Genomic DNA, 18854 nt, shown 5'->3' on the forward strand with positions numbered 1-18854 from the left:
TGAGTGCCTTTACCTTAGCAGTACCATTTTTTTAAGAGAGTGCCAAGCAAACTGATACTACAGATTAAATCAGAAATAAACCCCACATTATCAAAAATAATTTTTTTAGAAAGTAGCTAAAGAATAGATTCAATAGGTGGCATAATCCAACAAAAATGCACAAATTTCTGAAGGAAAAATGGCTTTTTCAATGTTATTACTAAAGACAAGAATTGCAACTAAAATGCAGATCAAAATCTTGTATCCTTTCCGTGTTATTCACAATACTGCAGTTGATTTTTACTGACTGATTGTAAAGAGAGATTTAGTTTGTATTGTTTTTATGAATTATAAATGGAGATCCAGATTCAGAAAGGCAAGTAGGTACATAAATTCCTTTGGAATCTGGGTTATTTCTTGGAAGACATTTTAAAAGCACCATATGACAACCATTTTCACCGAGCTATCACCAATATCTGTGGTTATTTGAGGAACATATGCACACTACCTGCTGGTAGCCGCTGCAACTTGTTTGCTTAAAACGTTAAATTTTTGCAACCACTTTAATGTGCAGACCTGTAATGTTGCTAAAAAGATCAGTTCAATATCTATTCAAAATGGCTTTTCATGTAGTCAGCAATTATTATTTCATTTATTTTCCATATGAAGAATTGCAAGTAGATTGAGAAGTTGTGAGATGTTAAAAGGAAAAATGAAACGTTTACATTCTTTTCACTGTAAGAAAATTATCTAGTACGTATGATACCTGCATAGATTATATTATTTACAGTAGCACTCCAACAGAAAAAAAAGGCCTATAAACAGATGAAACAAATGCAAGTCCTTTTCTTTTCTTCCCCACCTCTTTGGCACAGCTAATCACAGAGTTTATGTCAATGTGAGGAAATAAAAACGGAAGTTTTAAAGTGTGCTAGAATAATAGACACAAATCAGCAGGCAATGTGAATCACAACTGTAACAGGCTTGTGGCAATATAAAAGTCTGAAAAGCTACCTCATCACTCAGGTATTGGTTAAAAAGTAGAACAGCTGTGCAATGAGTGGGACGAACTGTTGTGTCCTGAAGTAAGGGAACGGCATGTCACGGAGAGCTGGGCTACTGCAGCCTCCTGGGGCGGTGCCACTTGCACAGCTCCTCTGGTGAAGCCATTTGTCAACCAGCTAGCAAGCTGCCATGCACCTAAATTTGGATTTGTCAAAAGAAATAGAACTTGTCTTTGAATGTCCTCACTTCCTGCTGTTTCACTTTGTCATAGATGTTCTGCTGTCTACCTTGAGGATACTATATCCTTGTTGCTTGATTCTCCAGACGGGCAAAAAGGAACAACACGTTTTAGACTCCTACTTGAGCTCAAGCAAAGCAGGAATACTTGTTCATTTAAGCATGTCATTTAAATTAAGTACCCCCCTCATTGCAAACAAGCTTGCTGGGAATAGCTACAGTGGATGCAGGGAAACTCCCTAAACACTTCTTGATCATAATAAGTATGTGGTAAACCCAGCTTGTCAGCTGGGTGTAAGCATAAGACTGTAAGAACAAGCATCATCCCTCAGGCACTTAAGTTAATGGAGTACCTCCATTCTGCATGGGTAAATAGCGGTTGCCCTTTTCACCAGGAGATGATCACCAATCACATCAGCCACTGTGGCTGCATGGATTTTCTCACTGAATTGTAAAATCTGCTCCAGCTTCACATGAGGATGCTGAAAGGGAATTTATACTTGATTTAACTGTTCTGTGTAGCTAGATGACACTGAGTGTTGACTATGTGCATGTGCCAGAAAATGTAATGAGTTTGACTGAACGCTTTTGAACCTTTAAAAAGGAGGGTGACTAATTCACTCATATGGCATCACAAGAAGTTCAGCTAAGTCAATAAAAACAAGTAGGATTGAAAGCAATACTACCTCGGATGCACTAATATTTTGTGTTTTGAGTTTTGGATTTTGCTGCCAGAATAGGTTTGGTCTTACAGATAGCTTTTCATCGGCACAAGACTAAAAACCTCATTTCATTACTCATTTTGTTTCTGTATGATACCTCTCATCCCTTTCATCATTCCTTTGTAAAATGAAAACAACAGTGAGGTGTCTCCTGACTTCCTAATTGGGAAATGTTAATGAAAGACAAAAAAATTTAGGTGTTAATAAGGTAAAAGAATGAAAAGAACTGCAAGAACATTTGCCTCTCACACGCCCTGCATAGATAAAGTGATTTAGCACTAATTGCATGACTTAATAAAAGTGATGCAGGTCTTACCAGTTGTCCCATTTAGGAATCAGGGAGGAGCTTCCCCCGATTCATGCCAAATTGTCATGGTGATCTCGGTAACTATAGACATTTTCCTTACATCAGGAGGGTGTCAGAGGCAATGAGAACTGAAAGTTTAGTAAGCAGAAACAGGAAAGGAAGCTTCAATGGTCAGAATACCCAGCGCAGTACATGCGCTATCAGACAGGTCTCAAGTAATTGAACAGGGAATTTCACTGAGGTATTGTGGCCCTGAGAAGGGGAGAGACCCAACTTCATTGTGGGCTGAGATGATCCCTCCTCCAAGGTGGTTTATAGCAAACTATCCATTTTTTTTTTGTGCTTCAGGGAAGCTAACTTCTCAAGGAAAGTCCAGATCAGTCACAGTGTACAGTGCCACAAATTCAGCTGCCACATATGTGAGCCATTGTGTAGCATTAAGTTGAACTGCATCCTAAAGCTTCAGTCCAAATCACACATCTCATTTTCTTCTTGCACATTTTGGTCAGTGAGGCACTGATCTTGGTTAAGTCTTTTCAGGGTTTATATGGGTTTTGTAATACAAAATAATAGCAATACTTCGTAATTAAGGAGTTTGTCCTTTTTGTTTTCATACTGACAAAAGTTGCTGTATTTTTGTCTTTTTAATAAAAGGAGCACCCATTTAGGTATGGAAACTTGACTATTTGGCTATTATAAGTAAAGACACTATTAGAATTTTTTGGTTTGCTTTATTTATTCTCAAAGATCAGATTGTACACCTGAAGGGTTTCCAAAGTAAAATGTTTGGAATTTGGCTCGTAATTTATACCCTCAAATTTCTTTGCAGCCAGGATTTAAGCTCTAGACTGATAAAAAAGTATTGCCAAAATCTATCCCTTGATAAAAGTAAAATCCAAACTCAGTCACTTAGAAAGGACATCTTCGTACATGAAGAAATGCAGTACAATACAGTATTCTGTATTTCATTGTGTCAGTTTTAAATTGCCCTTGTAAGATTCATGACATCACTAATCTCAAAGGCAAAAATTTCTCCACTGTACAAGATTTTACACTAATGCTTGTACATTAGCTGAGACTGAAGACATCCCCTAGTGAGATGAGTGCCATTTCTGTTCTCTGGTAATCACATCTGGAAGAAAAAAATACCTAAATAACAAATGTTTGTGGACACAATCTATTGTGGAACTAATCCCCCCTTAAATGAAAATTTTAGTCAGAAATACTGCATTTGGCTTCTGCTAGATCCATTTTGTGCTTTTGCACTGGAAAGTGGGCTCCTTTCAAAAACCTGTGTTTTCATCTTTGCCATTCCCACTGTTTAAAAGAATTTGTTGTTATAAATCTCTACTCACTGTAAACTCAAACAACAAAAGAATTCTAGAATTCTAGAATTTAATAGATTTCTTCCTTTATTCTTCCTAAAGTTACACCTGAGATAATACTACAAATAAAATTATACATTAGTTTTATGGTAGTTTTCTTCCTTGTATATCCCTTTGCAGAGGTGGAAAGCGTAATTACATGCATACTTGCAAACACAAGCTCATTGCAGGCAAATGACTAGTTTGCAGCAAGCTAGCTGCACTCTCGGAAGAAGAGCCCGTATCCTTGACTCAGAATCCATTACTCATTCTTCAAACCTTGTAGTAACTTGCTGACTGTGTGTTCATATCCATTTCCCGAACATTTCTTTTCATCCCATTGCTAGTCATCCAGTCCTTAATGACCTTGAACAGCAATATACTGGAAAATAATGGATGTTTCAGTGACATTAGCTGGCAGATTAAACTGATGAAAAAATAGAGCTGCCAGATTTATTTCATATTTCCCTGAAAGTTATGTATTATTTAAAAGAAAAGCAGAAATGTCAACACTGTATGTTCACTGCTAACCAGAGAAACTTGGTGTAATAAATGCTGGGTGAACTAGCATAGGTATATCATTGTATTTAGTAAGCATCAGCTTAATATTTTTGAAACCCGTTAGTTTTTGTTCCATTCATTTAAGCTTTGACAGTTCCCTCACCAGTTACGTTTTCTGGCTGATGGGAAATCTAAAAGAGAAGTGTTTTTTAATGTAGAGGTCATCAAAATGTTGAATGCTTCTGTTACTAAATCAGATTCTCATTCAGCATGGTAGCAGAACAGAAAAGCCATCACAAAAGACTTTGAGATCTTAAATAATAGAAGTATGAATTATCTGGGAGGTCAGTGTAGCTTTCGTGGTTCAACTGAAGGGTGGAATAATGCTTGAATTTGTTTTCCCATCATCTGTGAACCACTTACTTCTCTTTGCCTTTTTTTTTTTTTTACCTGATTTTCATCACAGAAAAAGCTGAGTTGGAATGGCGATAGAGGTGACCTTTCATGTAAAGATAGTTTTCCATTGATCCTGTCACAGTGGCAGTAGCCTGTCTATTTCAGATTTTAAGGGGACATACATGCGCTTCGCTTAGACTGTCAATCAGAAAAGATATAATAGGCTTTTATTTATTTCTCTATTAACAGATACCTGACTACTTTAAAACAAAGCATGTTCTGGTGTAGGTATCCAGAGTTGGCTATCCCACCTCCACTTTAGAACTGGTTCATCAAATTTTACTTAAAAGATTGTTCATAGTTTCTCCGTTGTTCATAAGATATTTTCTTTTTTGGGAACAGTTAACCTTTTGCAAAATAATATTAAAATCACTGAAATTATGTCCTTTGATTTTAACAATTGTCATTATAGATTATATTCCTTTTTTAAAGATTATATATCGTAGTAGTATTAAGAACTACTGTTGATACCATTATAATATAATTTTCCTGCTCTAATTGTAGACTATATCAATAGATTTTATTATGTAGTTCGAAAACAATCTTCAGCTTTTGCATAATACCATGCTGTTACAATTAATATCTCTTCTTAATCTTAATCATTTTCAATCTTTCTTATTAAAAATATAATACACTGAATCTAGAAAAAAATAATCTGGTTAGCGATGTGATTCATTTCAAAATCTCATTTTCAAATGGCACTAATAGATAGGATAGAATGTCTAATTAGAGAGAATTCAAGCTGTATTGAATAAATCTGATAAAGAAATGGTATATAAACGTAGAGTAAATAATAATGATTTTAGCCATAACTTTCAAAATGTCAGGTGTCTAATTAATAAATAATGGATTTCCTTTGCTTTCAGAGCAGGGAAAATAATTCAATTTCATGAATATTTCACTGATACCAAGGATGGGGAGCATTTCAACATAACTGCAGGAAGTTCTGTTATGCAGGATAAAACTTCAATAGTTTAATTATCATAAAATTAATCTTACAGTAGTTTTCAGCAAAGGCAGGGTAAGTTAGATGCCTCTTTTCATGAAAAATGTCTTAGCATTTTGAGTGTCAGGAAGCCTTATGTACTAACTTCAGAAGACAGGAGATAATACAGATTATCTGTAAGGTATTCCTAAAATATTGGAGGCTCTGGTGAGGCTACTCTTCGCGTCTTGCATAGCTCTCCACTTCTTTGCCATCATAACTGCTAGCACTTTTCTGTCCTCCCTGGGTGAGCGTTGTAACTTTGGGGTGTGCATGTCTCCAGAGTGATTGCCAACTGTCTCAGAAAGCAAAGATGAGGTGTGGTTTGCTATGACAAATTTACACTTACCTGCTTTTTCTTTAACTTGCGTTTAATTTAGAGACAAGCATATTTCTGAGTGCAAAGAAAACTACTAGTTATCTATACTGAGCTAATAGTGTCTGTCTTAATGTCTGTATCACTGTCGTGGATACGTGTGGCTGCCAGAGTGAGACTCTTTCATGTAGCTTAGAAGGGAAATAACAACGTGTTCTCCAGAACCTTGCGGGTATGTGAGTGTTTTTCTCTGTAATGACACTAGAAACAGCAGCAGCAACAACTCGTGCTGGGGGGAGATATCCTTTCACAAGATTTGAGCAGAAGTGCGAGGAGGGTCTGGAGTCATCACATAAGCATGTGAGGATCTGGGTATGAAACGGACTGTTACCTAGGGAGGACACATCCTGTCCCACAAGCATGAACTTTCTTCTGACAATTAGTTAGTCCTGCCCGTATATGCCTATTGAAGGGCAGAGTTCCCGGGTTCCCGTGAGTCAGGAAAGCTGTGGCCTACTTAAACTGTGCGCTGTGCGTCTTTCTTCCCTCATGACTAGGACAATATCTATTGCTGCTGTAATAGTAATCCAGCGTCAGTGAAAGAAAATGTCACTCAGTATCATGGAACTTCCCTGTAGAACTAAACAACTCGTAAACTAATATGTCAAGGAAAGAAATTCAACCTTTAATATATTTAGGAGAGCAAGAACAAGTATTAATAATCCCTCTTTTATTAAAATTGACTGGAAGATCTGTTGAGATTAGCTCAATAGCTTTTCCTTATTGTTTCACGGAGAGAGGCATCAAATATTTTGACTGCAAGTAAGGGCTGATGACTTGACAGCCCTGCTAAGGGTGACGTAGATAAACCAACCAAGTTTTTATTTCTTCTTGCTTCTAAAAATCTTCCCTTTATACTGGCATCTATTCGGCAAAATTTACAGATTTACGAACTGAATTTGAGACTTAATTACCTGAAGAAGTTACTTGAAGAACTGTGGCCTTTACTTCTCTGCCTTTCTGGACTGTGGCTTCTCTTTTCACTTTTGTAGTAATCAGCACACTGAGGTTAGAGCGAACAGCAGAGCCCCTCAGGATCTTCCCCCTTCCAGCTGGGGACACAGCTGGAGAGCACTGCAGCTCCCTTCCAAGCCCTGCCATCTGGTTTTCTTGCCCTTCTTTGAGGCACAGGTCTTGTCCCAAGCTACGGTTACAGTTATATAATTGTCCTGGGAGTCTGAAGGACTTCTAGGTCCACCGGTTTTGATGTAACCTGATTTTTCCTCATTAAGTCTAATATAACCATAAATCCGCTGTTTAGTGTATCATGCCTAACCTTGAATTCTCTGCCTTTAGTGTCTTTTCTCCTTTAGTTTAGTCTCTGTCTCTCTCCATCTGTTGCTAGTTCCTGTTGCTAGATTTCCCAGATGTACTGATAACAATAAGCCAATAATATTGTAAAATGAATAGGGAATAGAATCCAATGTCTGTCTTACTGTAAAAAAGAAGAGCATAATCTAAATGTGTACTTGTCTGCAGAGGAAAATGAAAAGTGTGAAATTTCTCCCTCAGTCAAATTTTTACCCTCTGTAATTTTTCTGAAAAATGGGAAAAGGTTTAAATCATATGGCAGTTTTATAAATCACAAAAAACTGTATAGATGTTAAAGAACTTCAAATAGTAGCTGTGTTACAATCTTCTGTTATCATGTATTTTCCTGTATCTTAGGCTGTTATCTCCCTTCCCTTCCCTTCCCTTCCCTTCCCTTCCCTTCCCTTCCCTTCCCTTCCCTTCCTTTCTGTCTTTTCCCTCCCTTCCCATCCCCATCCCCATCCCCTTTTTCCGTCCCCTGTCCTGTCCTGTCCTCTGCTGTCCCCTCCCCTCTCCTTCTTTCTCTGCCTCCCCTTCTTTTTCTTTTCCTTTTTCTTTCTAGCAAAAGTAAGTATAACATATGCCCACTGCTATTTCTCCTATCTTGCTATAGGAATCTCCTATGCAAATTCATTCTAAAAAGTAATATCTGATAATAGTTTTATGACAATTTCAGAATTTTTAGAGCCTTGCTTTAAAATGTTTGAGCGCTCTGCAATAAGAGAGCCAGTGTTCATGAAGTGATGTCTTTGTACCTTCTCTGGGCAAGATATTTTTCAATTATTTGGCATTCTTTTCTGTATCATTCACAATTAGTAGCTTGCACGTAGCACTGATCAGAGAGCTTTTCCTAGAATATTGGCTGTTTAAGTAATATTTCTGGTAATATTAACTTTTTCCATAATGTCTATGATGAATGAGCTGATTAAATGATCTCCTTGTTTAATATAATTTATTAACTTTACATGGAGAGAAGTAGTTCCCAATATATAAGAGTCTTTGGTAACAAAAACATAGGAATGTGGCAATGAAATTAGATAGTATTGGGATGGATAAGATGGAGTTTGATGTATTAAGATTCCTAAATATAATCACAACAACAGATTCACAACTACACTTATCTATTACCACTTTTTTTCCATTTCCTGATTTTCCCTTTTATCTCTTTTCCATCTGCTTTTGTCCTTTTTTGATAATGTTCTGGTTCAGTTGCTGTCTGAGTTTAGAAAAAAGCTAGCTTTTAGACATTATTTCAGTCTTAATAATTCTGAGAGCATTCTAGGATATGTACATGCAGTTGCATTGATATATAGGGTACCCTAAGCATGCTTCACTCCTTTATAACATCTAGAGGAAGATGCTACTGCATCTGCATGTGGTTTTTTCTCCTGAGATACAACAAATGTATGTTGAAAACTCTAGTTTGAGCTCTCTTCAATCTTTATTGGAGTTGAAGGTTTAATTTCATCCATAAAAAAACAGGAATCTTATATTTCCTTATGTGTAACATTTTTTGTGTTTTTTTTTTAATAAATACCTTACATTTTCTTCAACTCTCCTTATGTTATGTAAAGATTAGTAATTGTAGCCATTAGCCATAACAGTTAAACCGAGAGAATTGTCTGTGTTTTGACCTTTATTCAACAGGAAGACAGTAGGTTAAAATAATACTTAAAACACTGTGATATGTTCAAATCACTAAAGTCTTCCTAGTCATGAAGATTCTAACATTATAGAGAAATAAATTCCTATCTTAGATTTTTATTTTGTCAATTTTTTTCTAAAAAGACTTTCCTATTTCTTTCATTTTGTTTTTCATTTTAGTTTTACAGTCACTGTCTCTTCTTCTTTATTCTGTTTTTTTTTCTCATTGTCCTTCTCATCCCTACCTCCAAAACCCCAAATCCCCGCATTAATTGTTGGTTTCCCTGAAGTAAGCAAGTAAGGAAGAGAGAGATCATATTTATGTTGCTGATCTACTTGACTAACGTTTTCTCAGTACAGACAACTTATATATTGACTAGGATCATAAAATTATCGTTAGCTTCAAACTGCTATCCTTACAACTGTTGGGGAAATTACCACCATCCTGAAGAAAAGTCTCCTTGTGTCCCATGGGCAGTATCCACAGTCCTTCCTGTACTCTCACTGCTTTCCCCGCTCTCTTCCATCTTTGAGGTATTTAAGAACAAAAACGAAGTATTATCCAGCAATCTTGTTTTGTACATCTGTCTTTTTCCTTTGATACATTTATAGTATAAGGAAAATAATAAATTTTCCTTCTAAATTTTCCTTCTAAAAGGGTGGAAGTTACAGGTCGCAACCTAAAAACAGTTTTAAACAAGGTTATTTTCAACAGGAATTTATATTAAAGGATTAGCTATCTATTTTGACTAGCCATGGACTAGCCATGTGTTTTTTTCATTATTTCCCAAGCTTAATACAACTTAACGCATGCTTTTCGAATGACCTTGAAAACACAGTGAATTTATTTGCTGCATCTTTAAGCCTTTTGTTTCTGAAGACTTACTGCAGTGTTGGTCCATGGAAGGCATTCAGTCTCTTTTGAGAAAGAAGACTGAATTCTCCTATTGCCAGAGAAATAGCAAGCTTCTTCAGGTTAGGGATGAAATGTGTGGCAGCAGCATAGTGTGTCTTAAGGTATTTTTAGTTGCTGGTTAATGGAAGCTATACTTCCAAGGCCCTCAGAATCAATGGTAAGTTTTGTTTTAAGGCTTACTTGTAATTTATTTGTGATTAAAATGTCCTGCTGGAAATGCTACCTTGCTGTGTCTTTATTTCCTTTCTGAAAGCTTTACCAAACAAAAACCAAAACAAAAACAAAAACCTGTATTATTTTATCACATAGAATTTTATGCTGTTTTAGATAGATTTCAACGTAAACTTTAGGAATAGCTTAAATGGTACAAAATGGAAAAAAGACAGGCACAAAGGCAGTTATGAAAGCTAGTTCTATTCCTCCCTTATGATACAGAGCAATATAATTATGTTCTATTACCAAAATGTCACTGTGCTCATACTCACCGAATGATTCAGGAACATTATGGGCAGGATTTTTTCAGAGCGTTACCAAAGGCCTATTGATTATCTGAACTCATTCTAACACTCTCAAGTGTTAGAATGCTCCTTTAGAAGTGCATAGCTCTTGTGGTTCCCCGCTGCAAAAATGACTTTTGTTCTGCAAAAGGAGGGGAAAAAAGTCAAGTTTCTCCACTATATTTCAGTTCAGTCTCTATGTCAGCATTTTAAATTTGTGCCATATATATATTAAGTAATATACAACTTCAGGGATACTGCGCGTGCTTGACCTCTGTAATGGCAGGAAATTGCTCATACTGTAATTTAAAACTTTTTATCAAAGCTGCTTCTCATACTAAACACAAGGCAAAAATAGAGTTGCTGAGTATTATTTGTTAAATAGAATATTCAAGAGGTTGAGCAGGGTAAGTAAATAATATGTGAATCTCTTCAGTACTGTTTTCCAAATAATTCAGGTAATCAAATGGCTGCCTATATATTAACTGGAAATCAGCTCTTAGCTGGAATGAACTGTGCAGGCTGTGAAAGTGGGCTAGAAAATAGGGATTCCAATTGCTTTGAAAAATTTGTGATGTTTTGAATTTGCTTGTTCTGTTGAATTTGCTTATTCCTTTGCTTCTGTTGAAACAGAAGCAAGGTCTGACCAAAAAAAGAGGCGAGAGAAAGAAGCTACTACCTGAGAACAGTCAAATGAGAGAAAGAGGGAAAGCATCACCCCGGAGCAACCAATAGCACAACAGTTTGTGCTCTACATATAAATACTGATTGATCCAGAAAAAATGACTCTAGCACTGGAGACTGTCCTTAATTCTGTCCTCTGTCTAAGAAATGTTCTGAAGGAATTGATATCTTCTGACAAAATAATTTTTTATAGAATTCCCAGCTAGCTTTAAAGAGTGTTGCAGTGAGTAGTGATAGAACAGCTCTGCTGACAGAAAAGCAAATGGTTTCCATGCAATATGGATTCCTGGTTCTACGCTACTCTCTGATAAAAGTGGAATATGTACAGTGTAGATCAGCATGGCATCAATTCTAGCAAATTAAAGTACAGATTCTTTCTCTCCAATCGACCAAAACATCTGTGAAACTTCACAAATTAGAAATAATAGGAACAGGCAAATCTACTTGACACTGACAAATAATCGCTATTTTTTGTTGTGGTTCTCAGTAGCTTATACACATGAAAATAGTGTATGTCAGAATTCATAGGTGCGTGTAAAAGTTACACAGTGACCAAAGTATAAATTATATTTCTGTCTTGTTAAAACTTCATGCATTAGTCAAAGCATCAGCTCAGAAACTGGACTTTCATTTTCGAGAGAGTAAATCATCTTTTCTCCGTTGTCACAAGGGGGAAAATCGCAAGTATTTCCTTTCTTTTGTTGCTGATGCTGTGTTGAAAATGGGAATTGAGTTTTAGCCACCTACAGTAATGAGGCCCTGATTCAGTACTGTTCCAAGTATGTCCTTGTATGCCCTATGGTTGTCAGATACTCATTAGAATAAGCGTAAGACATACCTTTTTTCTTATAATTCCAGGTTTGTTTTTACCTCATATAAAAGAGCCTCCTGGCACTTCAACCTGATATGTCTTTCTGTTTTTTTTTTTTTTTTTTAACTTGACAAATTATTTTTCCTGTTTTTCTCCTGAAGAAGTTTGTGTTCAAGCTTCATTAGTATTTAGTTCTGGCTTAACAGTGTGAATTAATGGTGTGTGTACAAATTATAAATTATTGGATTTACAAGAGTTTCTCACAAATGATAGTAATATTACAATTTTAAGAGGGAATGAAAGATGTACGTTCCTTACTATTGAAAAAGTGCATGAAATAAGACAGAAAACAGAGTCTGTCTTACTAAAGAGAACCCTGTTAAAAACAGGTGAATGTGGAAGAGTGCTACGAGTACTAACTGTTTAGTTGTAAGAAAGACATTTTCCTCAGTTAGTTTGTGACATACCTGTTATATTTATTATTTAACTAGAACAGAATTGTGTTTTTACACAGGTGGAATACATCAGTTTGTATGACAGTTGCTTTTACAGCTCTCTAGTTACAATGTAATATTTTGACAATGATGTTTCTGCATTTTTGTGGTGTTTGAATTAACTAAAGCTATTGTCTCATTTCAGTTTGGAAGACGTTACATTGAAGATCTTTTTAATGATTTCCGAGATGGACGAAGACTTCTGGAGCTCCTGGAATGCCTTACAGGCCAAAAACTTGTATGTGCATACTAACGTATTTCCTGTACATTGAAGCTGTGATGTGCTTACAGGTGTAGTTAAACGTTAGTCATTATGTTCCTCCACTGATGAGGGCCTGGGCAAACATTTCTAAAAAGACAGATGAGTTTGCTCTTATTGATCTGTAAATGCTAAAATGACCCTTCAGAATGTTTGACTATCCTCCCTGGTGTTCCTGTTTAGGTTTTGTGAGCTTGGGATCTTTCTGTGAATTTTTTTTCGTAAAAGAGTAAGGAAACAGGCTGAGAGTTTGAGAGTCAAAGCCCAGAGAGGATATACTTGTAAAAACTTCATAATGCTTATCTGTTTGGTTGTCATAGTAATGTTCCTAAATTATGTCACTGAGCAGAAGACTCACCATAATAAAAACAATCCAGATTTATCTGATTTTTTATACATATTTAGATACATTCACTGAAAAATTAGCTTCCAACTGTAGAAGCAGTGTTTCACAGCTGCCATTATTTCATATTGAGAAGCTACATACGTACAATGTTTTGTAATACTCTTACTGATACTGTCATAAGTATATGAAATATAAAACTATGAATGTAATACAATTTTTGGATTATATAAAGCATATTCTAGTTTCTCTACCTGGGCAGTCAAATTTATTTTATTTGCTTTACAGGCAAAGGAAAAGGGCTCCACGAGAGTTCATGCTCTGAACAATGTCAACAAAGCACTGCAGGTTTTGCAGAGAAATAACGTAAGTAATCAGCTGGACAGAGTCAGAACATCCTGTAGACAGCATGCTTACTGCTTTGTAACTGTTGAGGCAAACTCTGGCAATAATACACAATTTCTGGAGTCAGGGCAGTGTTATTAATGTGACTTAGGTACTTCTAGGTTCTGCTCCAGGATGGAATATATTTCAAATAGTTTAAAATCTGCTGCCAGCAAATGCTTGACTAGTATATCTATAATGAATGCTATTTGAAGACTGATCAACATGCACAATCTTACATTAATGTGTGGTGTTCAAAATACATTTTAAACGGTTAATTACAAGAAGTCATCCATAGCTGGTTAGGAGGTGCTACCCATCAAAATTTCTACTCATGAAATTCTTGTCTATTATAAAGGCCTCAAACCTGAGGCTTTTCCTACAAGAAATATTTTGGGGTAAATTTTCATTGATATCTGCTTCTTATGAGTCATAGCATTAAGGAAATGAATGAGATCAAAACCACTTTCCATACTACTTTGTCAAGATTGACTTTTCAGGCCAGTATCCTGTGTATCATATTGGAGTAAATATTCCTCTAATATCTTCCTTGTGCAAGTATCCTAATGAACCCATAACTTTAGCAGACATTTTCAGTGGCCACCTAATTATATTGTATCTCCTCCTCAAGAATAAATTCAAATAACTATAAGATTCGCTTAAACTTAACAGTAAGGTGTGATGGAACAGTGATAACGTATTCTGTGCCGCATATTATATTGAATTTATTGATGACTGCAGTAGGTCACTAGCATGCTTGAGTTCAGCTGCTGAATAAAGTCATCGATTTTATAAATCTAAAGTAATGCTTATCCATCTAAGAATTTGTGCATAAATGAAAGTGACCTTACAAAACTGGCATGAAGACCTCTAGCTGGAATTTTTTTTAGTGGAATTTTAAGTAAATGAAATACAAAGTTTCTAATTCTTCAGTCTCTGCAATAAATGATATCATTTTAAAAAATCATTGATATGTTTTTTCTCAGTATGCAAGAAGACTTTTATTGCATACCTAGAGTGCAGTTAAAAATGTTCATTGTAAGTGTTTTTTAAAAATATTTATTTATTAAACATCAGCTAAATCCATTAATGTGCTGTTCAGTCAGTTTTCAGAATACAAGTATAATTCCTTTAAAAAGTAGAAAGCAAGTAGCAAATATTTCAATTAAGTAATACAGAGGAAAAAACTTATTTTTAGAAAATAGGATGGCCATCCAGCTTGTCAGGCTATCCTTTTCATATATGAAAATTTCATTGGTGATCCACAATATTGTGAATCAAATTACTATTAAGCCAAAAGATCTACCTCTGAAATAGTTTCCTCAACTTTCAAAATCACTTCAAGAGTAATTTCTATGGGACTTCAGGAATGCAAGATCAATGATTCTAAGGCTATTAAACGCCTCTGACTCATCTAGATTTATCTTCTGGCATATGCTATCCTTGTTCCAAGGCTCTGCAGTCATCTGGACGGCAACAGATCGGGAAATGCTGCTGCTTCCAATGAATCCATCTGACAGGTTTCCTTCCTATGGAAAGGTGATAGTTGATAGTGTCTGGCGGGAGAGCAGGATAGCCCAATATGAATTTGTGCACAGCTGAGGCAAACTGGGAAGTGTTCCTCTGTTTCAGTAAAACAGATGTACTCTCCGTGAATCCAGGCTTCCGTTTCTGAACACAGAAGCTGTTGCTTGTAGAAGACGTAGGTGATATCTTAATAAACTTTATAGTGGATCAGTTACTACTTGGATGCCATTTAGGATATAAAGTCGAAGTTCCACTTGGGAGGTGTTCCGAGACACTGCTGGCTAGAAGGAATTGCAAGTCATATATGCTGCTAGTAAAATTTGATTAATTCCTGAAGAAAAGAGTTCTTAGAGATTTGTAGAGTTCTTGACAATATATCAGCTTTGAATGTGATTAGTAAAAATGACCTGTCCATAGAGACATAGAAATTTTTAAAAGAAAAGTCTTGTTTTGTGTTTGCCTTTAGTCATCCTACTGACATAACTTCAAATAGCTTCAGAAGTACAGTGGAGATATGCAGACTGTAATTTGTACAATAAAGGGGCGAAAAGTGATGACTTTGCCATGTAAATCTTAGTTCTGACCATGAAAGACTGAGTCTACAAAACAGCGAGGATGCAAATTTTAGAGTCACAGTTTCCATCCTAAAGTGCAGGTCTTATTTGTGCTTTCTTGCAGTCACATCTCTGAACTTGGCATTCTTACTTAGATAACATTAAAAAGGGAGGAAGGTGAAGGATTATTTCACATATGGAGGAAAGAATATGCCAGGATGACAAATGCAGATGCATCATGCATTTGCAAATGCCTAATATAATTATGGAAAAACAGCATTACTAGACAAAGCAATGTGGAAAAGGCTTGCCTAGATCACAGTCACTGGTTTCTCTGCACCCCAAAACACATCCTGCCTTGCTTTATGCATTGGGAAATGTAATAAAGGCAAAATAGGCTCTTTTTTAATCTAAATATGTAGAATAATGTCTTGGTCTGTACATTATTGCAGAGTTTAGATATAAGTGTTGTTTTCAGCAAAGTATGTTATGCAAAACATATGTGAAGCATGCAGCATGTAGCATGAGTTTTTCTGTGTCATCCTTTGATTTTGTGTTTTTTAATGGTAGAGGCTTAATATAAAAGTTTTTAAAATCATTATTAACTCTTTAATTATATGTTTTCACAACCTGTTTGAACTGGAATAATTGGAACTCTAGATCACTGTCTGTTCCTTGCTTTTTGCCAGCACATTAATTGTCCCATTTATAAAACATGAGCTGGATGTTTACTAAACAGCAGAAACCAATTGAGAGATATATCGTAGCTCACCCCTCCTTTGCCCTCACTCCAAAGAAACTCAACACCAAACACCTGAAGCTAACACCAGCCTCTTACACTGTTAATCTACTACAAATATTTTTTGTTTCTTTAATAGGTTGATTTGGTAAATATTGGCAGCTCAGACATTGTGGATGGAAATCATAAGCTGACCCTTGGTTTGGTCTGGAATATAATCCTCCACTGGCAGGTGAGTGGTACTGCTGCATACTCTCTATAAAATACCTTTATTCTGATTATCTTTTTTCCATTATTATCCAACCACAACCTACAAAGTAAACACATTGTAAACAGCATAAGGTCATCTACAAATCCTTCATGACTAAATTAGCAAATCTTATGGCAGTCTGTTTGCATATTATCTAGGATATTAAGACTCTTAAGAAGGTAAAATACGTTTTAGAGCGTTAGCAGCAGCTCTTTTCACTTTAATTTCAGTCAGATGTTGCTAGAGAACATATAACAGTCATAGAAAGAAAAATGAATAGACAAAGCAGCGTGGAGATACAGCTTTCATAGTCACTCACCTTTCTTTTTAGTACCTTAAAAAGGAGTGACTTTCATGTTTTAATTAAATAATAATATTTTTTGCGTTTTTACTGCTGCCTCATCTTGCCAGGAATTATTGTTAGAACATTAACAAGCTGCTACTCTGACTATTAATTTAAGCAGATGTGGCTCATTTAGCTTCCTTTTTCTCTTTTAGAGAGAAAGGGGAGATTATGATACAAATCTTGTAGGAACAGATATGCTAAATAAGGACACTTAGGCAAACTAATTCTGAGACAGCAGTAAAATCAAAGTTCAAAATGAATTAGCATCTAGGTGCTCTGAGCCTGTGTGTTTGTATGAGACTGGGCTAAGAGTCACTGTTTGTGCTGGTTCAGTTCCTAGGCGATAAGCTTTATAACCAAAGATGGTGAGAAACGAAACCTAAGAGACTTAAATTTAAAAACTATACAATCCTGTCAAAAATCATATACACATAATTCATGGAAGTAAGAGCAATTCTTTTCTAATTTTACATGAATTGCTGTAGTAAAAACAACTGAGAGGTAAAGCTTCAAATTGTTAATCACTCCTGCCTCTCACCACTCCCACTCCAATATTGCTTTGTTTAAGGGCAAAACACTGTTCTAACTTTCGTATTAAAAGTAGATAAAATATGAAACCTAGCTGTGCAACTTCTACCAATAGTCATTGAATCACTGTGTTTTCAGTTATATGAATTACAGACTGACCTGAGAATTCTTTTGTTGAAATTTGTATTCTGATTTGTTCATGTATTTTCTGAAGCCAAGTGTTACAGATATGCTTTAGTATTAACAATGTCCTGATTAATTTTTCTTGCAGCTTTTCCCAGCATTCCTCTTAAGGCATGCTTGCACATACGCAAAAGACAGACTTGTTTATTCTCTGGTATAGTCTGGTGAGGTTTTTGACCACCGGCAAGCGCTCTTAGAGTACTTGCTTGCTTGCAGTACTTTGGTATTTCATTTCAAGCTTGATCCTGAGCCTAGTGATAACTGTGACAGGAGCTACGTGTGACTTCAGTTGAACTACTGGTGTGTAGGGAAAGGTCAGGGACTGTACTTGCAAAGCATTGATTAAAGGTGAGAAGGTGAAATACTTTCTAGGCATAGCCATAACAGTACAGTCCATGTTACTTCTGTACTTTTGAGTTCAGTATTTCATCTCTTTATGGTTGGCTGAAAGGAAGTGGCCAGCACATTCTGGACTTTTCTTTTACTCCAAATTGTATAAACAAATTTATAATTAGGATAAAATTTATTCCATTTTTTTTTTCTAAAATCAAGCTAAAACATGGTTGACAAGAAGACATTATTATCTTACAATCATGCTGCTGAAAAATTTAAAAAATAATATAAAGTCAGATTTGAATTTGGCCTTTTCTCTTTTTAAATAAAAGTCAGGAGATATTTGTGTGCTACCTTTTTCCCTCAAAGGACTGGAATAGTTCAAAGTGAATTTGCTTATCTATAGCTTTGTGGAGAAAATCTTCCCCCCCCCCCCCTCAGATTTTCTTTCAGGTTTTGAAATGATTTGCATGATCTAAAGTATGTGCCTGATTATTCTGCCATGTTTATAGGTTGATACTATGGTAGATCTTTACAGCACTTCTGGCAAAAGAAGGCTGTAAGTTGCTTAAGGAAGCAAGGAACGCTTTTTTGTGTTGGTACCATTTTGCCTAACACAGATTCCTCGTGGAACTAAGAATCTGGAAATTTGACAAACTGTTGTTAAAAGCTAAACTACAGACTCAGGAACATCAAAGATATCTGCTAGTGTGGCCAGTGCCATAGTTGAGTAAAACACTTTGCTACCTATGTTTTCTTATCAAGTCTGTTACATTTATTTGTAGTGTGTGGAAGGCCTAAAAAGAAATGCACAGGCTGGCCGAGTTAGCGCATGCTAGTGGAGGGTGCAATCCTGCTTTTCCAAATCCTTTCATTTTCTGATTTCAAGAACTTACAGTCCTGGGAAGAGTCACCTAGATGAATTATTTCTGTATGCATGTATGCAGCAGATACAAGTTGTGTGGACAATTCAAAAATTTTGTGGCAGGCAAATGGGCAAAAGCCTTTTCCAGTTTCACATCTATCAGTCTGGACCACATTAGGGTAGGGTACAGGGTAGAACTGCACTTCTGTATGACAAAGGGATCATCTCATACAAAAACGTCTGTCTCTTAGTGC

The 18854-nt window shown here is 36.0% G+C and overlaps 1 protein-coding gene across 10 annotated transcripts in view; it reads left to right on the plus strand.

Moving 5' to 3' along the window:
* Positions 1–18854, plus strand: part of DMD (dystrophin) — a 1217172-nt gene that overhangs the window by 267031 nt on the left and 931287 nt on the right. For all 10 annotated transcript variants that reach the window (XM_068917030.1, XM_068917051.1, XM_068917057.1 and 7 more), the window contains exons 3-5: positions 12435–12527; positions 13180–13257; positions 16235–16327. In XM_068917030.1, coding sequence (XP_068773131.1) covers positions 12435–12527; positions 13180–13257; positions 16235–16327 — 264 coding nt within the window. The remainder of the gene's footprint in view (positions 1–12434; positions 12528–13179; positions 13258–16234; positions 16328–18854) is intronic.

The sequence above is a fragment of the Struthio camelus genome, chromosome 1 (genome assembly GCF_040807025.1).
Source record: "Struthio camelus isolate bStrCam1 chromosome 1, bStrCam1.hap1, whole genome shotgun sequence".
NCBI lineage: Eukaryota > Metazoa > Chordata > Aves > Struthioniformes > Struthionidae > Struthio > Struthio camelus.